The following is a 22,075-nucleotide window of genomic DNA, read 5'->3' on the forward strand; positions in this document are numbered from 1 at the left end:
CCGGGAGCTTCCAGGCACCATCCCTGCACCCATGACTCAAAAAAGCTACACCCCAATGAACTCTCCATCTGTGAGCAACTCTGGGGTAGGAACTGAAGGTCAGGACTAACAGCAGACCAGTCTTTCCTCCGGGCAGCCTCATACCCACCAAAACCCAAAAGCAATAGCAGACGGGTAGCTTTCAGGTACCATCCCTGCCCGGGGCACCCGTGACTCAAACAAGCTACACCCAAATGAACTCTCCATCTGTGGGCAATTCCGGGGTAGGACCAGAAGGTTTGGACCATCAGCAGGCCAGTCTCTCCTCCGGGTTTCCCCATATCCACCAAAACCCCAAAGTGAGAGCATACAGGTAGCTTTCAGGCACCATCCGTGCCGGGGCACCTGTGACTCAAACAAGATACACCCCAATGAACTTTCCATCTATGAGCAACTCTGGGGTAGGACCAGAAGGTCTGGACCATCAAAAGCAATCAACAGCCAACTCGCCCCATTCATCGAAGAGCACGACATCTTCAACTCCTCCCTATACGGCTTCAGAAAAAAACACAGTATGGAAAACGCCCTCCTCGCTGCAACAGACAACATCCGCACCCTACTGGACAAAGGAGAAACAGCAGCCCTCATCCTCCTCGACCTCTCACCGGCGTTCGACACAGTCTCTCACCGCACCCTAATACGCAGACTCCACGACACAGGGATCCAAGACAAGGCTCTCAACTGGATCCGCTCCTTCCTCTCCGTCAGAACGCAGTCTCTCCTCCGGGCAGCCCCATATCCACCAAAACCTCTCAATTTAGCGTGCTCAGCTTGGTCCGTTTTCCAAGGAGTAGAGGCCAAAGGAGGGTGATAGCTGTGCAGCTCAGGCCTAATAGCCCATTAACCCCCTTACCTAATGTCTACACTCTGCATGGAACTGTGCTTTTCTGCACGGCGGGAAATGGGAAAAGGATCAGATGGGCGGCCCCACAATAGCAAGAGGCTAAATATACCTGGCCCCTCTGACCCACTAATGGCGCCCCCGACCCTCCGCAGTGTGCGGGGTGCTCTTTCAGGTCCCACAATAGCAAGAGGCTAAATATACCTGGCCCCTCTGACCCACTAATGGCGCCCCCGACCCTCCGCAGTGTGCGGGGTGCTCTTTCAGGCCCCACAATACCAAGAGGCTAAATACACCTGGCCCCTCTGACCCACTAACGGCCCCCCTGAACCTCAGGCTGTGTACGGGGTGCTCTTTCAGGCCCCACAATACCAAGAGGCTAAATATACCTGGCCCCTCTGACCCACTAACGGCCCCCCTGACCCTCCGCAGTGTGCGGGGTGCACTTTCAGGTCCCACAATAGCAAGAGGCTAAATACACCTGGCCCCTCTGACCCACTAATGGCGCCCCGATCCTCCGCAGTGCGGGGTGCACTTTCAGGCCCCACATTAGCAAGAGGCTAAATACACCTGCCCCCTCTGACCCACTAATGGCGCACCCGACCCTCCGCTGTGTGCGGGGTGCACTTTCAGGCCCCACAATACCAAGAGGCTAAATACACCTGGCCCCCTCGGATCCACTGGTACCCCTGACCCTTTCAGGCAATAGCAAGAGGCTAAATACACCTGCCCCCCTCGGATTCACTGGCACCCCTGACCCTCCGCTGTGTGCGGGGAGCCCTTTCAGGCCCCACAATACCAAGAGGCTAAATACTATTTATTTTAAAAGTATTATATAGCGCTGGCTAGACCCAGAGGTATCAGAGCGCTTTACATGATCAGGATAGTATAAGGCAAACATGGTATAAAAGCGTAAAAACAAGGGTAAGGAAAAAGCTGTGTGACATATCAAAGTAAAAAACAGCATAATTACAAACCAAGAAGGAATAAAACAGGAGCTGGAGCAATACATTACAAGTAATTTAGGTAAAGTGGAGTACAGGAAGAGGGGCATATATTACTGAAACAAATATGATATGGTGAAAAGAGATCAGGCCTGGCCCCCTCTGATCCACTGGCACCCCTGACCCTTTCAGGCAATAGCAAGAGGGTAAATACACCTGCCCCCCCTCGGATCCACTAGCTGCACCCCAGACCCTCCGCAGTGTGTGGGGTGCTCTTTCAGGCCCAATACCAAGAGGCTAAATACACCTGGCCCCCTCGGATCCACTAGCACCCCTGACCCTTTCAGACAATAGCAAGGGTTAAATACACCTGCCCCCTCGGTTCCACTGGCACCCCTGACCCTTTCAGACAATAGCAAGGGTTAAATACACCTGGCCCCTCGGATCCACTGGCACCCCTGACCCTTTCAGGCAATAGCAAGAGGCTAAATACACCTGCCCCCCTCGGATCCACTGGCACCCCTGACCCTTTCAGGCAATAGCAAGAGGGTAAATACACCTGCCCCCCCCCCCTCGGATCCACTAGCTGCACCCCAGACCCTCCGCAGTGTGTGGGGTGCTCTTTCAGGCCCAATACCAAGAGGCTAAATACACCTGGCCCCCTCGGATCCACTAGCACCCCTGACCCTTTCAGACAATAGCAAGAGGCTAAATACACCTGCCCCCCTCGGATCCACTGGCACCCCTGACCCTTTCAGACAATAGCAAGAGGCTAAATACACCTGCCCCCCTCGGATCCACTGGCACCCCTGACCCTGTCAGACAATAGCAAGAGGCTAAATACACCGGCCCCCTCGGATCCACTGGCACCCCTGACCCATTCAGGCAATAGCAAGAGGCTAAATACACCTGCCCCCCCCCCCTCGGATCCACTGGCACCCCTGCCCCTTTCAGGCAATAGCAAGAGGCTAAATACACCTGCCCCCCCCCCCCCCCCTCGGATCCACTAGCACCCCTGACGCTTTCAGACAATAGCAAGAGGCTAAATACACTTGGCCCCCTCGGATCCACTGGCACCCCTGACCCTCCGCTGTGTTTGGGGGGGGGTATAGGGGGGCTCATTCCATTGTAACCTCAGTAAAGTGTGAAGTGGCTCTTGCGCTGTGAATCCGGTGTTTGATCGTCTGTGCTGATGGCTTCATTTGTCCACTGGTGCGAATACAAATCTGTGCAGAAATGTCTATTGATTATAAAGATCAAAGCGCGAAGGAAGGCGGAGTATTTGACTAAATGTATTGTCTTTCCTCCTCTCTGCAGGAAGTGATTCGGCGACGATGGTGAGCTGTCTGCTTATCTTGGCCCAGACCGTAGACACCCGGTAAGTTGTTATCTCTTAAACGCAGCGCTGCACAGCATTCGTCCACAAAAAAGTCTCTCTCCTCCTGGGCATGTTCTTGGATTAACCCGTAACATCGGCTGTCACTTTAACTGCACGGCTTCTGCTGGCCGCCTTTGTCTTTCAAAGAATCCCCAAATTTGTGCAGCGTCGTTTGATCTTGGGCGCCGAGAGCGGAAGCCTGCTTCAGTTGCTTGGCAACATCCACACCGCGACAAGCGCAGCAGCTGCGGACTGTTGTCTGTCTCCAAAATCTAGACATTTAAACTGGAAATCGGTCAAGGATTGTGTGAGCGAAAGATGCCAAAATAGGAAACTGAATGAAAAGAGAGATTTGAACAGGTTGGAAGCGTCGGTTTGGGGCCAATGAGCCGCATGATGCTCATGCAGCAGTATTTAAGCCTGTGACGGTCAGCGCCGGTACATCTGAACTCTTGTTGGCTTACGTCTTCCCCAAAGCATAGCTGCCTACTGGTTTCTGCCGGCATGGAGGGATATCATGTCTGTGCCCATGCTTAACAATGTCACTAGAGCCGTCACACCTGCCCGAGTGCACTCGGCGCTGCTGGCAGGCGCCCCCCTCCCCAGCTAACTTCATCCTCGGGTTCCCTCACTACCACCCGGCGCAAGCGCCCCTCACCTACCATAGCCCCTCTTTCAAATACATTTCATTTGTTTTAAAGCAGTGGTAAAGGCTGGCTTTACTAATCCACTCAGCTAACCACATGCAATCTGTTGTTTTGCAGCAGGCATATTAACCCTCTGCGCTACTTTATGGCGAGTCAAAACTGCCAGCAGACTCTCTTTCTAGCAGAATTATTGACCACAAGTGTTATCTTGACATTTTTATTGCTGACTGAAAGCTGGACTCATAGCAGGTGCTTTTAAATAGTACATTATTGCTACGCACAGCACCGCCTCCCCCCCCCCCTCCCACGTGGCCTGCTCTTTTCCCGTCGTTAAATACTAGCTGCCACTGAGAGTGGGTGTCTAATATGATCTATATCAGTGGTGTTTTCTTGACACGCTTGAAGATCAGATGCTTAACATGCTCTTATCATGTTTTGTCGCTGTGCCCAGTCCTATAGCAGTATGAAGGGGTGAAAGATATGCTGCTTACATTAAGAAAGAGTGCATTGGATGGATAGTGTAAAACTCAAATTAGGCAGGTGTCCTCCTCCTGTTTCGGGAAGCTCTATATGCTTCGTAAATGTCTGCACTTCCTCCCCTCAGAGTCTCGCCGGACCATTATCCATCCATGCTCTAATTTTCTCCCATCTTGACTACGCTAACAGTCTCTATCGTGGAGCACCTGCCTCTTGACTAGGCGCCTACACATTGTTCAAAACACTGCGGCCAGAATACTCTGTAAAATTCATTTCCACCACCCGATCTCTCCCCACCTAAGTAAGCTCCACTGACTTCCGGCGACCAAACGGATTGCATTCAAGGCTCTCACCTTGGCTTTCAGGGCTTTCCAAGGACATGGCCCAGCTTACTGAAGAGTGCGACTTAAGCACTATCAACATAGCCGGATCCTCAAATCCAACCATCTCCTTCGCCTTGCTACCCCCCACTTTCGCAGGTCCAGAATGGGTGGCAGAGCTTTTGCGGTGATCACCTCCAAACTCTGGAACACGCTTCCACTTTTCCTTCGCTCCTCTGAGTCAGAACTTATCTTTCAACGTGCCTTTAAGACCTGGCTGTTCACCTGCCCTTAGTCCTCCACAGTGTACCTTCCTTGGCGCCTGTGTCAGCACTGGGACACCCCTGTTGGGGGTAGCTGGGCACTATATAAAAACCAAAAATACATAAATATATAGTAAGGCACAAATCGAGTTTGGCCTGTCTAGGACGTATATGGATGTTCTGGGATTATGGAAAGCTATTCAGATGGTTTCAGGGTCAACATGGGCCTGTGCTTATGACTGTAGTGAAGTGAAGGAGAGTGAGATACAGACAAAAATTTGGTTGTGCCTACCATCTGCAAGGTGATTTGTTCGAGTACTCTTAGGGTGCATGAGTTCTGCACTGTATCATCCACTGAATCAAGTGTTTCTGTCTGCTCGTTGCGGGATCACCCCGAGAAAAGCCAACTATTCACTAACTTCCTAAATTTCATGTCGTCTTGGGAGTTTCTGGTCTTTTCTAAGAGAGTATTCCAGAATTAGGCTTTGCACCTTAAAGAATATTCGCCACAAACAGGCTGAAAACATGGGTTATTTAGAATTCCAAAGTAGCCTTCTTGTTGGACAACATCTCTCTAAAGTGATGACATTCGGTAGAACCTCTTCTCCTTCAAACAATTCAGAAATCTTTCTGTTTCCAGCGGGATACCTAGAAAACTTTAACTTCTCTAAGTAGGAGCAATTACTAGGTGCCTTTGGGAATTCGAATTTTTGGAAAGTTCTTTCTCACTCAGGCACTTTCAGTGTTCTAGAATGCTGTGTTTCTTACAGAAGAAATTGTTGTTTTTGTCAGATAGCCCCTGTTTGCCTGTTGAGGCCTATAGCAAATACCTTTAGTACATTGAAGGAAAAGAATATTAAAAACTCAATGTCTGCGTTACTTATATTTCATTGCTGTTCTGCTTAGTGCGGCCCTGGCCAAGGATGCCAGAAAGCTCAACACGATAGACTATTAATTCTGGATTCAGCAGCGCTTTCTACAAGCTCAGTAATGTAGTCAACAAGAAGAGATAGAACAAGGAAAACATGGCACTGAATATTTATCTAGTGCAGCTTCTGCCAGGCGGCACAATGGTCCAAGTGGCCACCAAGTGCAGGTAGAACGAGGAAAACATAGCACTGATTTTTTACCTCATACAGCTTCTCCCAGGTGACTTAATAGTCCAAGTGGCCATCAAGAGCAGGTAGAAAAAGGAAAATATGCACTGATTATTTACCTAACACAGCTTCTTGCAGGTGACACAATGGTTCAAGTGGCCATCTAGAGCAGATAGAACAAAGAAAACATTACATTGATTGTTTCCTCTTACAGCTTCTCCCAGGTGACACAATAGTCCAAGTGGCCATCAAGAGCAGGTAGAAAAAGGAAAACATGGCACTGATTATTTATCTTGTGCAGCTCTGCCAGGTGACACAACGGTCCAAGTGGCCATCAAGAGCAGGTAGAAAAAGGAAAACATGGCACTGATTATTTATCTAGTGCAGCTTTTCCCAGGTGATACAATGGTCCAAGTGGCCATCAAGAGCAGATAAAACAAAGAAAACACATCACTGATAGTTTTCCTCATACAGCTTCGCCCAAGTGACACAATAGTCCAAGTGGCCATCAAGAGCTGGTAGAAAGAGAAAAATATGGCGCTGATTATTTACCTAATACAGCTTCTCCCAAGTGACACGATGGTCCAAGTGGCCATCAAGAGCAGGTAGAAAAAGGAAAACATGGCACTGATTATTTGCCTCGTACATTTTCTCCCAGGTGACACGTTGGTCCAATTGGCCATCAAGAGTAGATAAAACAAAGAAAACATGTCACTGATTGTTTACCTCATACAGCTTCTCCCAGGTGACACAATAGTCCAAGTGGCCATCAAGAGCAATTAAAGCAAGGAAACTATGGACTGATTATTTACCTAATACAGCTTCTCCCAGGTGAGACAATAGTCCAAGTAGCCATCAAGAGCAGTTATAACAAGGATAATATGGACTGAGAATTTACCCAATACAGCTTCTCCCAGGTGACACAATAGTCCAAGTGGCCATCAAGAGCAGTTGAAACGAGGAAAACATGGACTGACTGTTTACCTAATATAGCTTCTTCCAGGTGCCACAATGGCCAGAGTGGCCATCAAGAGCAGATAAAGCAAGGAAACATGTCACTGATTGTTTAACTAGAGCAGCATCTCCCAGGTGGGGCAATGGGCCAAGTGGCCATCAAAAGCAGATAGAACAAGGTAACATTGGCACTGAATATTTACTTGGTACATCTTCTTCCAAGTTGCACAATGGTTTAAGTTAAGTACCCATCATGATAAGACAGAAAAAGTAGAATATTGCGCCGATTGTTAACTGGTACAGCTTCTTCCATGGGGCACATTGGCTCAAGTCAAGTGGCCATCAAGAATAGACAGAAGAAGGAAAGCATGGCACTGATTTTTTAACTAGTGCAGTTTATCGCAGGTGACTAGATGGCCAAGCACTGTCTGTTGTAGACCAGTGGTTCTTAACCTGGGGGCCAAGGACCTCTCAGGTTCCGCAAGACCTGCTCAGTGGGTCAGCGACTGTGTTACAAAATTAAATAATGTTAATATTATTACATTAAAATCAATAAAGTTTATGCAAATAAAAAAGAAAAAGGAATATATGAAAACGTATTCTATATTTAATTATAAATTAAGCAAAACATGTAAATATTTGAGCATGTATTTGTTGTATACTCGTTTTTTTATTTTTGAGTTTTGTTTTGAGGTTTAAATCATAGAAATTGCTTAGGCCAGGGGTCCCCAGCTACCAATAATGACTCAGTGGGGGTCCAAAGAAGTCAAAAGGTTAAGAACCTTCTTCTAGACCATAAAAAATGATGGCCAGTCATAATAGTGTCTCACAAATGAGGTATTTTTCTGTCTTTTGTCATTAGTAATCTCACTGCAACACCTGGCATATCTCAAAGCTTCAGAACATCTACTGAACGAGGTTCCCTTAGCAATGTATGCAGCCGAAGTTCTTTCACAATTCCAGGCAATGACATCATGTTTGTTCAATATGCCTTATGAAATTCAGAGGAATTTATTGAGAATGATCTTCCTATATTCAGACAACACACATTCTTTCGGTTCAGAAATCAACCTCCTATGGACCAAGCTCCACCCAGATTCGAACATCATTTAGAGCAAATGCTAGGAGAAGAGCTATGATCTCTGACAATGGTCTAGCTCAAGCTAAATCAGCCTGAATGTGTTCCTTCCACCCAAAGCACTCGTGGGGTGGGGGAGGATGTCTCACTTCCATTAGCTGAAATGAAGATATAGATGCATATACAATTTCTGGGTGTGTTTCGCACAACATCAGTGATGCAGTTTCCAATTATGTGCTAGATGCATTTGCAAATGGATGAAAATCTTAAAAAGCAATTTCACATGCAACCACAAGATTTTGCTAAATTCCAATGTAAAACCATTAATGTGTAGTGTATAGATATTTTACACCTGCACAGGATAGGGTACGAAACCAAAGGAGTATAGTGTTTCGCCTCTGCTTATCAGATCTGTGTTTCAACACCTTGTAAATGTAAATGTCATGGTACTTATAGAGCGCACTGTCACCGGACGGTCACCTTGCGGTGTCGCCTATTCGGCTTCCTGGCGCTGATACTCATACCGCTGTGGAACCCCTCCTGGCTTTCCCTGTGAAGTGTCCACTCCTGGGCACCCCCAGGGTGAAGCCAGGCATCCTTAGCGCTGTTGGGGCCAGTGTGGAGGCTAAGCAAGCTATTGCCCAGAGTTGCAGCGTGGGGCCCGTGATTAGAATAGGCACCAAGGTGAGAATTAACAGGTCCGAGGAAATTGAGCCCAAGACCCCACCGAGGCGGGAATCGAACCCTGGTCCCTGGTCAGAACTCTGCATCAGGGTCTGCCGCTCTAACCATTGAGCCACACTCCTCCACCTTAAGTTGTTATGTGTTAGACCTTTCAGCCTTAGGGTGGTCTCCCCTCAACTTTTTGCCTTTCTTCTTCATTTGTTCGATTTCGTTTTTCCTGGCCTTGGCACTCTGCACAATTTACCAGCAGCTTTAGATAATCAGTGCTAAAGTGCATGTGCTTACTCCTTAGAACATGGTACCATTGGCTTCTCCAGTTTTGTATGTTTTATAGATTCACATGCATGAATCTGCCCCATTATCATGGTGGGATTGCCATGGTAACAGTAAAGACAGCAGTGCTAAAGCATTCGCTTTAATCTCCATGAAAAACAATAGTTTACTTTAGTAAAGTTTTTACATTGTTTTAAAACATCCAAACTTCAGCCAATAAGAGTAGAGACCTTGGAGTATCCATTTCCTGCAGAGCCACCATACCTCAGAATTCTTACAGCATGTTTTGTGATGAGGAGTCTCCCTCAGCTCTTCTCAGTGACAATGTTTCTATATTACCCCTGTGACCTGCAGCTTTCAGCTATGATTTAATCACCTATCATCATCTAAGGTACTGTTGGAGTGTGTGTTTACCTATATTCACACAGAATGCCGGGGTGTAAAAAAGGGCTGTTGTTGCCCTGTAAGACATGTGGACAAAGCAGGCTTTTCTCTGAGGACCCTCATAAGCAGTGCCTTTATTGCCTCTATCCTCACCACAAACCCAAACACTGTAAGTACTGCCATACATTGTCTGCCCAAACTCTCAAGGACAGAGAGGGTAGATTACTTATATGGATCCAGAGAAAAATTCAACCTCTGAAGGAGAAGGCCCATTCCTCATCCAGGAAGAGAAAAGAAGGAGAATCCTCTTCTGCTCACACAGACTCTAAAAGATCAAAATCTCATGATAAAAAGGTTTCTGAGGTGAAAAAATCCCCAAAAGACTAGACTGCTCTTCCACTTCTCATTACAGGTCTGGCTCAGCACCTCCGTCTGCTCCTCATACTCCGTTCGAAGAGCCTTCCTCACTAGTGGATCGACCGTCCACCGCTCCATCATCAAGGATTCTGCCGTCTTCAGCAACAACAGCCTTTCCACCCCATCGCCAAATCTCGTTGGCAACGTCCACCACGTCGATGTTCAGGACATAGACGGAAACAGCATTGTCGAGCACGAAGATGACTATTATTCCATCGATGAAAAGACCATCCCCATTGGTAAGACCTTAATCGTCAGACACCTCACCATCGACGGGCGCATCTAAGGCTGATCCGCCAGCAAAGGTTCCTTACGCCTCATTGTCGGCGTTGCCTTCAGCTATGTCAACAATATCGTCAAAGGGCCCGTCGATGGACGGAAGAAAGATTTCAACAAAGCCAGTGTTGCAGGATGTGAGAAGTTGGCCTGGTAAATGATGTTCACTATTCTAGTGAACACCTTGCACCAGTCCAAACAACCCTTATGGTGATGGTTGTAAGTCAACCTTATAGACCAGCTATCCTAGTGGTAGTGTGGACAGAACAGTCTTAGGCTAAAAGACTCTTGAGGGCGTGTAAAGCCAGCTATTTTACCATATGTAACCCCTTGAATATCAAATGAATGGACACCACATAGGATATATATAAAATATATATGTATTTATTCACTAACACACTCCTCTGAACTCTTCAATCGGGTCGGGGACAATCGATATTTGCCCGGCGGTATTGCCTCTGTGACCCTCTAGTTATTTAAATCAATGAAGAGGCAGGCGCTGGAGACTGGAAAGCAGGAAACAAGGTTTTTTTTATTCTCTCCGGAGGAGAACACAACGAAACGGACAGAAGGTATCGTTCTGAGGTGCTCTAACTGTATTTCTGAGGCCTGGCCTCTTATACCCACATTTATGACTTTATTGCAGATTACACATACATGTTTAAAGCTTTGATGTACGGAAAAGACATTCTCGGAACTCCCCTTTGGGCCCGTTCCCACACACATTTACAGTTGAAGTCCCCACCCTAGTCACAACAGGTGATGAGCATCGCGCAGCTGGATAATCCGCCGATTCACGGAATGTGGGGAGTTTGATCGGATCTCATGGGGTGGGGGCTTTGATCAACCCGGGGATTCTTTGATGGGGGAAGCTTTCTATTGTACGGGGAGGGGCAAGGATGGTATCGGCAGAGCTGGGTGTCGGCTTGGGAACGGGGAGGACAAAACGGGCACACGGGGAAAAGGGGGTTTGCATCTAAGGGCCGGAGATCATGAAAGGAAAGCAGGGAGGTGTCGCGCTGGGAACAGGATGAGGGTCTGGGGCAGAGCAGCGCCGAAGAGGGGTTTATGACTCAAGGCAGGTGCAAGCAGGGGGTGGTCAGCGTGCAGGCTTAGTGAAGGCAAAGGGCTATGTCAGGGGCCAGCGGCATGCAAAAGGGTTTGTTCTGATCGGGGCATCTTAAAATGGCGGGCGCGCACGACAAAAGTGTGGCATCAGGGGAAGAGGCAAGATGGCGCAGATAATGTTCACCAAAACGCACTAATTTTCCACAGTCCTCCCTTTAACATATTCAAGACATCTTGCTGGTTCATTTTCTATTCGGTTCTACTGTGGTGAGCATGAGAAAGAAAACGGTAGGAACCCTAGATGAAAAAGAGTTGTAAACAATACATTTTGAGGTTTCTAGTTTTTAGGAGGTGCACCTATTTGATAAACTTTGATAAATTTGTTCAGCAGGAAAGTCATAGGAATGAAATACAAAAACGGCGAGCAGCAAGTACATATCATAACGTGAACTGGCAGGTTAATACATATCTCAGATTCGGATTGGAGCAGGATCAATACAATGGCGGCTGGGAGAGAAATGAGGCATAAAAAAACGGTGATTGAGGATGTCAAATGTTCGAAGTTTTATGAGTTCTCATTGTTCTTTGCGGTCTTTCGTTGGCGCTGTTGAGCACCGGCGGTGGAGCTACAAGTCCAGCTCTGTTCTAAGTTCTGCGTTGCAGGGCACGACCCTTTCCTCGCGTTTCTGGTCGGAAAGGTCCTTTTCGCCCTGTGTCCTTTGAGGTGATTGTCAGAAAGTTCCGATGGAAGAAGAGCGTTCAAAACAGTCCATAGGGTAGGTCAGAGGAAAAAGGGGGATGGAGCAAGGCCAAATTGGGAACAAACTAGGGGAACGAGAGACTTCAAATAGGCGGGCGTGTGACGGAATTCAGAGAGCGGGGACTTGTCGACAGGCACTGGACGTCGAGCAGGGGCATCAGGTCGACCCCTTTCTTTTCATGCTGTCGAAAACAGTGCCTCGTCCTGCAGCTCTTTTCAGTCGTGGTCTCGCCTTGGCTAATGTCGCAGGTGTTCCTTAGTCTGCAGTCGGGCCTCGTGCTCCCACATCCGGTCCTTCTCTCCTCCAACAGCAGTACCCTTAAACAAGTTTGAAAAGACAGTCTTTAGAAAATTTGCAGATGAAGATAATCAAAAAGTCTATTTCTCTCCCAGCTCCAGGCAAAGAATGAAAATGTCCGTTATATTTAATGTTCACAAACTGGCATATGAATGACCGGTGGCGGACCTGTTGGATTTACTATGACTTTCCTTCATAATTATTTATTACAGGCATGACAGTTCATCTGATGGTAACCCACCTTCGGGAGACAAATCTGGCAAAGATATGCCGTTCTCTAGAGTTTCACATTTACAAAAGGGTACAGTGAGTCGTCAACATGGTACTACACAGGTATTTTGCTGAGAGACGAACATGGCTAAACATTTCCTTTCTATCGGTGCATCCTGCTTTTCAACTACTGCGGGGTTCATTTTGATGATTTCTTTACCTTGGTCTAGTCTGTTAACCTTGTAAAACATCATTCTGGGTCCTACGTAACCTTTTACAGCCCGGTTACTTAACTAGGAAGGACAGGGGTTTTATGGGAAACAACCAGGGACATAGACAGGGGAGGTAACGGGGGTGATCGTTTTTCTGGTTTGGGTATTGCGATAATTCGGGGAGGGGAGGGTCGCGTATTCTGAGGTCCTTGTTTTATACTATGGGAGCCGTTGACATGTAGTTCCCTTATTTCGGGTCAGATTAGGGAACCTCTGTCGTCTTACCTGTCCTTTCCCTTACGGCCCAACCTGGGTTCATTGACTTCTAGCGGAAAAGGAGAGGTAATGACGCGGCCTCAGGGTGATTGTATTAAAGACGAGCGTTTGTGCAAATACTGACGGTATTTGAAGCCAATTAGGTGGTGTGCTAGGGGTGGCAATCTGCCAATTTCGGGGCTAACCACTCGGAAGAGTGGTAGTGAAAAAATAGAGAGAGAGAGAGAGAGAGAGAGAGAGAGAGAGAGAGAGAGAGAGAGAGAGAGAGAGAGAGAGAGAGAGAGAGAGAGAGAGAGAGAGAGAGAGAGAGAGAGAGAGAGAGAGAGAGTGCAACGGCAGGCTAAATAGTACACGTGCAACAGAGAGGGTGGCAGTGTATTCAAGAAAGGCTATTTAGTGCGTTACACAGTAAAGGGTATTCACGAGTCCGCGTTAGAATCTTGTAAACATGCAGTTTGAGCATTAGACAGGGTAGAGGGGACGTGCTTTGAGAAAAGGAAAGAAGAAAAAAGGAGGTACCATTCTGTCGCACTTTCTCGCATTCCCGGTCCTTTGACCAGTTGGGTCAACGCCTCAGTCACACACACACATTCCCTCACAGTTTCGTATCATACGTGACATGGGTTCATTCGTCCGGTCTGGTTTAAGGGTGATCACTTTCTATCAAGTTGTGCTAATTTTCCGGGTCTGTTCGATACGTGAGTAGTTTGCAGGCGTGCTTGGACACCACCTTGCGGCGCTAGTCCGCTTCGTGTATTTAGACATGGCAAGGTCTCAGATCTTCGCCACACCTTGGCTGTAATCTCTGACGTAACCTGCAGAGGGAGGAAAAAAGGGGGGGGGTGGGGGAGACAGCATTCGCGCGCATTCAAATACATGGATTCATAAGTCCTTTACTTACCTCTTACTCGTCTTTCCTCCTTGGGGCAGGGTCCCCGGGGATATGGTTTCCGGAGTCGAGGGGGGGGTAGTGTGTTCATGTAGGGCGTGTGCGGGGAAACATAAAAAGGAAACCAGAGGTGCCTAGTGCGAGGTATCTAGTCAAAGGATATATCTCACTATCGGGATCCTTAAACCTCTTTCAACGCCGTGGCGTTCTAAAGTTCTTCGGTTCTTGGGTCCCTGCTACTTTGGAACGTTGTACTTTATAATATTTACATTATTTCATTTCACCCTCCTTTTACATTCCCTCATTTACACCATTCGTTTTACCCATCCTTGGAAGTCAAGGTCTTCCTCTACGCGAGAGTTCATGAGTCAGTCGCGTACTTTTGAAGGCGGGGTGTCGTGTTGTCGATCCGATCCGTCCTCCAGGGCTGGGCAACCATCTTCTTTTAACCTTAAAGAGAGAGCAGAGTAGGGTGCACAGAAAAAGAACTTTCCCACCCATCCCATATTGTTTTAAAATAAAGCATGCAATACCCGTCCATAGTTTCAAAGACTTTATTTTGCAAATTCATTTCAGCATATGGATTAGGAGGGTGTGGTCGTATTTGGTCGGTCGTGGCAATGGCTAAAGTGCGTACAGTGGGGGGTGTCGTTTGCAACAATAAAAACATCGGAAAGTTTTACTCATTCATTTGTAAGAGACTAAAACGTCTATTAATTGGCTGGGGGTTCGGGGGCATATATTTTCATAATTTAGAAGCATAATCATAACAGTTGTAATCAGATTTCCTATATGCATACCGTACGTGTGCGTCGTAAATGAGGTTTACATCAGTTATAAAAATATAATACATTGTACATTCGTAATCAACATTTGTAACGGGGATCTTTTCACACTATTCGTCGAGTGAGTTCTCTTCGTCTTTTCTAGCCAAGTGTACAAAGGATCATATAAAATCTCAGAACATCAAGTTTATATTAGTGCGAAGGAACACCACGAGGTGTTCGTAAGTTCCGATTGATACCAGCGCCATTTTGGGCGGGGCCGGCACAGTCCGGAAGCAGCATCAGGGGGAAATGTTTCCATTACTGGCAGTTTGGACCAGAGTCCTTTTCGGCAGTTCTAGAATTCACGCTAACAGAAGGTGTGGCAATGTCATGTTTGTTTCGTTGGCGATCAAGGCAGCCGTCCCTTACCGGAAACCTGCAAAGGCCGAAGGTTCCGCCGGGGACCTTTGTATGATCTTCAAGGCTGCGGAGATGCTGTCGGAGATGGGGGCTCGTGCTCCATGGGACAAATGTTCGAGTTGTATGGCTGGCCAAAGTTACTCTAGTGGCCGGAGCCCGCCTTCCAGCGGATCCAGACGCCATTTTGAGGCCCTACAGGGGCCACTCTCGTCGAGTTTGCAAGAATGGAAGAGACCCTTCGGAGTGAAAGGAAGAGGTCCCTGTTTTGTGAGAGCGGGACGTTCAGCTGGGGTGCAGCTGTGATGCCCCCACCTGGGGGGCGAGGGAGACTCGTTCACATCGTCTCCTTCTCCCGGTGCACTCCATGCCGCTCCTTTTCATCGCCCCGCATGAAGGCCTCTCCACATCCGGTGTTCCCCAAGCGCCACCATTGTACGTTCGGTGCTGCGCAAATACTGGGGTGCCACCATTGTACGTTCGGTGCTGCGCAAGTACTGGGGTACCACCATGGTGTGTTCGGTGCTGTGGAAGTATGGGCACCATCGCCTGACTGGGGATGTTCGGCGTCGGGCTGGGGGCTGGGAAACCTCCTACCGGTGGAGGTGGGAGAGGCTCGTCCGCGTCGCCTCTCCCTCCCAGCCCAACTTGGACAAATTGTTGTGGAGGTACGTGCAGGACATCCCGCCGTCCAGGACTGCTGCGGCTGTGACGGAAGAGAAAAGGAAGAGGTGCCTCGTTCTCCTCTTGGACATGTGGCGGGACTACCTTAGTCTTTCCAGGCCCGTTGCGGCCGGCCAAGGAGACATGTGGCGGGACTACCTGCAAATGTCCAGGCTGCGGGCTCCTGCCTCTCCTCCGGCTCCCCCATACGTTAAGATTTCCTGACCAAGAGTTGGCGGCGGGGCTCGCCTTATATGGGTTGCCGTTGGTTGGGCGTAGCCGTAACCCTGCCCTACTTTGGAAGGTTCCAGAATGGGGGGGGGGCGAATGTTCTGTTTGACTTTCATTTTCTACAGTTTATCGTTATTATTCCTTGTTTGTTGTGTTAAATTAAAAGTTCAAGTTTATTAATGGTCTACGGATTTTGTTTTACCATTTCTTTCTTTCCAGGTTGCTTTGATGCTAAGTTTCTGCTAACAGAGGTCGAGTAACACGGAAACACGTGTAGAGGGATGACGCAGATTTGTACATTACATACACACAAACTCAGACGGGGGACAGTACAAGTACGACATACAAAGACCCAAGACAAATATAAAAACAGTTATTGGTCATAATTATCTCTTTCCGTCTGTGAATTTTAAACGAGGCTGGGTTCCCGTCTTGACATTGCCCGACCTAGGAGAACTTGATCATGCCGCTGAGATTTTCCTGGCGAAATCTGTGCCATCGGGCATAATCAAACGTGGTGGTTCTGTCTGGTCTGTCTATGTAAGTCGGGTTCTTCTCTGTCTCGCGCCTTTTCTCGTACTGCCGGTCTGTCGTTCCTGTCGGCCCTTTGCCTTTACTCACGCTCAGTAGAGTCGGGCATTGGGCTTTCCAGTGTCCGACATACCTACAAAAAGCGCATTGGTCTGACCCTAAGTCTGGTCGTCCTTTGCATAGTGTCGGGGGATAAGTTGTGGGTAGCGGTGTCCTGGGGTTGTCCTGTCGGTATATTTCCCTACTTGGTTTATCCTCGTCTTTTCTCTGTCGTTTCGTAGCCTCTCTGCGCCACATACCGAGACTGTCGAGCATAATTGGCGTCGTCTTATTATTTCGAAGGGCTATTTCTAACGTTTCTATTTTATCAAGGTCAAAGGATCCTGCCAGTGGCCACTGTTTGTCTTGGCTATCTTCGGTATACCTGTGCCATAATTTATTATAAGCTATGGTGACTAACCCATAGTTTATGAACATGTCCTTATTAGGGGTGCCTTCTAGTGGAGCTATATGGTCCACCTCTAACACCCGGTCCGGGCTAAACAGGCTATTTATCAGTGGGGAGAAGACAGACATGACGGCTCGTAACGAGGGACTAAAAAGTCAGCACTGCCTATCTTATCACTAGGTGCAAAGACTAGACAGAATATTTCTATTCTACGTTGTTTGCAGGTAGTGAATACCTCATGGATCAAAAAAAAATATAAAACCAAACGACCAATAAATAACAATGGGGAGAATGAGTAGGTCCGCAAAGATCTGCGTTACCTACCCTTTTCACTATCTGCAAAAAGGGTGGTCTCTTCCCTGCTTGCAGACAGGGAATCTCCAGGAAACAATAGTTTTGTGAACAACAGTTCAGTTTCAAGCAATTATTGAGTGGGGGAGAAAAAGAACAAGCACGGCTGCTACCCTACCTATCCTCCACTGCTTGCAAAGGGAGAGAGAGCCTGTTGTTTCTCCGTTTGCAGACAGTGAATCTCCAAATAAAAATAATCAGAGCAATACTAGTATTTTGAACAATCAAGCAATCAAAACAAATTTTTTCGCAACTTGTCGTGGCAACACGACCTTACCCGGACCATGTGGACAGTTTCTTGTCTTCCGAATCCAGCGCCCGATCGTCCTCTTTTTCTCTTATTTCTCACGGCACTCCTGATGGTTCCCAGTCAGGACCGTAGATCACTCGAGAGAGGTCTGTTCGGAACTAGTGAAGTTCGGATGATCGGCTGCCAGACGAGGGTCTATTGGGCAAGAGCTCTCCCGATCGTTGCAGTCGTTCACTCTGTCGTCGGGACCTCTCCCACTGGATCCACGAGTCGCTGATGGGCCCCACGCTTGGGACGCCAATTGTAAAAAGTTCAATCGGGTCGGGGACAATCGATATTTGCCCGGCGGTATTGCCTCTGTGACCCTCTAGTTATTTAAATCAATGAAGAGGCAGGCGCTGGAGACTGGAAAGCAGGAAACAAGGTTTTTTTTATTCTCTCCGGAGGAGAACACAACGAAACGGACAGAAGGTATCGTTCTGAGGTGCTCTAACTGTATTTCTGAGGCCTGGCCTCTTATACCCACATTTATGACTTTATTGCAGATTACACATACATGTTTAAAGCTTTGATGTACGGAAAAGACATTCTCGGAACTCCCCTTTGGGCCCGTTCCCACACACATTTACAGTTGAAGTCCCCACCCTAGTCACAACAGGTGATGAGCATCGCGCAGCTGGATAATCCGCCGATTCACGGAATGTGGGGAGTTTGATCGGATCTCATGGGGTGGGGGCTTTGATCAACCCGGGGATTCTTTGATGGGGGAAGCTTTCTATTGTACGGGGAGGGGCAAGGATGGTATCGGCAGAGCTGGGTGTCGGCTTGGGAACGGGGAGGACAAAACGGGCACACGGGGAAAAGGGGGTTTGCATCTAAGGGCCGGAGATCATGAAAGGAAAGCAGGGAGGTGTCGCGCTGGGAACAGGATGAGGGTCTGGGGCAGAGCAGCGCCGAAGAGGGGTTTATGACTCAAGGCAGGTGCAAGCAGGGGGTGGTCAGCGTGCAGGCTTAGTGAAGGCAAAGGGCTATGTCAGGGGCCAGCGGCATGCAAAAGGGTTTGTTCTGATCGGGGCATCTTAAAATGGCGGGCGCACACGACAAAAGTGTGGCATCAGGGGAAGAGGCAAGATGGCGCAGATAATGTTCACCAAAACGCACTAATTTTCCACAATCAGTGATGCAGTTTCCAATTATGTGCTAGATGCATTTGCAAATGGATGAAAATCTTAAAAAGCAATTTCACATGCAACCACAAGATTTTGCTAAATTCCAATGTAAAACCATTAATGTGTAGTGTATAGATATTTTACACCTGCACAGGATAGGGTACGAAACCAAAGGAGTATAGTGTTTCGCCTCTGCTTATCAGATCTGTGTTTCAACACCTTGTAAATGTAAATGTCATGGTACTTATAGAGCGCACTGTCACCGGACGGTCACCTTGCGGTGTCGCCTATTCGGCTTCCTGGCGCTGATACTCATACCGCTGTGGAACCCCTCCTGGCTTTCCCTGTGAAGTGTCCACTCCTGGGCACCCCCAGGGTGAAGCCAGGCATCCTTAGCGCTGTTGGGGCCGGTGTGGAGGCTAAGCAAGCTATTGCCCAGAGTTGCAGCGTGGGGCCCGTGATTAGAATAGGCACCAAGGTGAGAATTAACAGGTCCGAGGAAATTGAGCCCAAGACCCCACCGAGGCGGGAATCGAACCCTGGTCCCTGGTCAGAACTCTGCATCAGGGTCTGCCGCTCTAACCATTGAGCCACACTCCTGCACCTTAAGTTGTTATGTGTTAGACCTTTCAGCCTTAGGGTGGTCTCCACTCAACTTTTTGCCTTTCTTCTTCATTTGTTCGATTTCGTTTTTCCTGGCCTTGGCACTCTGCACAATTTACCAGCAGCTTTAGATAATCAGTGCTAAAGTGCATGTGCTTACTCCTTAGAACATGGTACCATTGGCTTCTCCAGTTTTGTATGTTTTATAGATTCACATGCATGAATCTGCCCCATTATCATGGTGGGATTGCCATGGTAACAGTAAAGACAGCAGTGCTAAAGCATTCGCTTTAATCTCCATGAAAAACAATAGTTTACTTTAGTAAAGTTTTTACATTGTTTTAAAACATCCAAACTTCAGCCAATAAGAGTAGAGACCTTGGAGTATCCATTTCCTGCAGAGCCACCATACCTCAGAATTCTTACAGCATGTTTTGTGATGAGGAGTCTCCCTCAGCTCTTCTCAGTGACAATGTTTCTATATTACCCCTGTGACCTACAGCTTTCAGCTATGATTTAATCACCTATCATCATCTAAGGTACTGTTGGAGTGTGTGTTTACCTATATTCACACAGAATGCCGGGGTGTAAAAAAGGGCTGTTGTTGCCCTGTAAGACATGTGGACAAAGCAGGCTTTTCTCTGAGGACCCTCATAAGCAGTGCCTTTATTGCCTCTATCCTCACCACAAACCCAAACACTGTAAGTACTGCCATACATTGTCTGCCCAAACTCTCAAGGACAGAGAGGGTAGATTACTTATATGGATCCAGAGAAAAATTCAACCTCTGAAGGAGAAGGCCCATTCCTCATCCAGGAAGAGAAAAGAAGGAGAATCCTCTTCTGCTCACACAGACTCTAAAAGATCAAAATCTCATGATAAAAAGGTTTCTGAGGTGAAAAAATCCCCAAAAGACTAGACTGCTCTTCCACTTCTCATTACAGGTCTGGCTCAGCACCTCCGTCTGCTCCTCATACTCCGTTCGAAGAGCCTTCCTCACTAGTGGATCGACCGTCCACCGCTCCATCATCAAGGATTCTGCCGTCTTCAGCAACAACAGCCTTTCCACCCCATCGCCAAATCTCGTTGGCAACGTCCACCACGTCGATGTTCAGGACATAGACGGAAACAGCATTGTCGAGCACGAAGATGACTATTATTCCATCGATGAAAAGACCATCCCCATTGGTAAGACCTTAATCGTCAGACACCTCACCATCGACGGGCGCATCTAAGGCTGATCCGCCAGCAAAGGTTCCTTACGCCTCATTGTCGGCGTTGCCTTCAGCTATGTCAACAATATCGTCAAAGGGCCCGTCGATGGACGGAAGAAAGATTTCAACAAAGCCAGTGTTGCAGGATGTGAGAAGTTGGCCTGGTAAATGATGTTCACTATTCTAGTGAACACCTTGCACCAGTCCAAACAACCCTTATGGTGATGGTTGTAAGTCAACCTTATAGACCAGCTATCCTAGTGGTAGTGTGGACAGAACAGTCTTAGGCTAAAAGACTCTTGAGGGCGTGTAAAGCCAGCTATTTTACCATATGTAACCCCTTGAATATCAAATGAATGGACACCACATAGGATATATATAAAATATATATGTATTTATTCACTAACACACTCCTCTGAACTCTTTATGAGATCAGAGGCCAAAGCACATAACAACTTACTCTTAGAAACACTTTAAATAGCACAATTTACAGTTAGGCCGTAGGGGCGCGTAAAACCATATACTAAGTAAGTGGTATAAGAACCACGACTCGGGAAAGGGAAATGCCTAGGGCCTGGAGAATCGCTGGGGCTACACTATCTGACCCTTAGGTTAGGAGTAGGAGGCCCACAGGCGGCGCGTGCAGTGTCGGTACACTCACGCGAGAGTCAATAGAAAGTCAATAGGAACGTAAAAAGGTAAGTAATGAAGTTTTAGGACACTTACGGTCTAACTAGGATTACACAACTAGCAAAACTGGACACTAGGATAGTCAATCCCTACAGGAGCACCGAAGTAGTCGCGTTACCTCACCCACGGACTGCGGGTGCATAAGTGTCAAAGTGTGTCCGATTTTCTCGTCGTTTCCTATGGAACCTTGGAAGAAGATGCTGCAGGCGACCAGGAGGAAGGAAGATGTCCGGGTGGATCGGAGTTGAAGAAGACCTGAAAGCAGAGGGGACAGAGTCTAGGTCACTAGCCAGTGACCGGGTGGAACCAGGAAGGAACCAGATGTCGTCGAGGAGCAATCAGGTGCTGTCGTGAAGCTTGTCGTTACAGCCACACGGACCAGGAGGTGTCGAGGATGACCAGGTGCTGGAGAGGAGCTGTCCCACGAACGTTCTCGCAGATGGAGGGGTCGACTTCAGGATTGGAGCCAACAAGCCTAAGCAAAGGCAACCCACGCAGGATACACAAAAGGCTTCTGGGTCTGAGGTACTTCACCTCTTCAGGGAAGCGAGGGCCAGTCTGGAGCAACCAGACCAGCGATGGATTTTCACAAGGATCGTCGTCAGAGAGCTACTAGCCAATGGGCCAGCAACTGGACAACGCGTCGAGCAGAACACAAGCAGAAGGGCCCCACGCAGATCTCGTGGAGTGTGGAGGGCTGGTCTTCGGTGCAGGTGGAGCTCGGTGTCGGGGTGTCTCAGTCCCCAGTGCACAGCTTCGAGGATGCCTCAGGAGCTGCGCTGTTAGCAAGTTGAAGACTTTCCAAGTTGCCTGCTTCCACGAATTCCGACGCCTTTCACGGAGCTCAGCTGTGCTGGAGTCGTGCAGTGGGGTCAGAGGAGTCCGGGAGTCGAGGTCTTGTCAGGCTCTGTGCTCGGGTTCCGGCGGGAACGGGGACAAAGCAAGCAGTCGAGTTG

General features: G+C 48.0%; 1 protein-coding gene across 1 annotated transcript in view; it reads left to right on the plus strand.

The window, feature by feature from the left end:
- Positions 1-22,075, plus strand: part of RYR3 (ryanodine receptor 3) — a 1,933,484-nt gene that overhangs the window by 1,352,175 nt on the left and 559,234 nt on the right. The window contains exon 62 of the mRNA XM_078661960.1: positions 3,142-3,202. Coding sequence (XP_078518086.1) covers positions 3,142-3,202 — 61 coding nt within the window. The remainder of the gene's footprint in view (positions 1-3,141; positions 3,203-22,075) is intronic.

Source organism: Lissotriton helveticus, chromosome 9, assembly GCF_964261635.1.
Source record: "Lissotriton helveticus chromosome 9, aLisHel1.1, whole genome shotgun sequence".
Taxonomy (NCBI): Eukaryota; Metazoa; Chordata; class Amphibia; order Caudata; family Salamandridae; genus Lissotriton; species Lissotriton helveticus.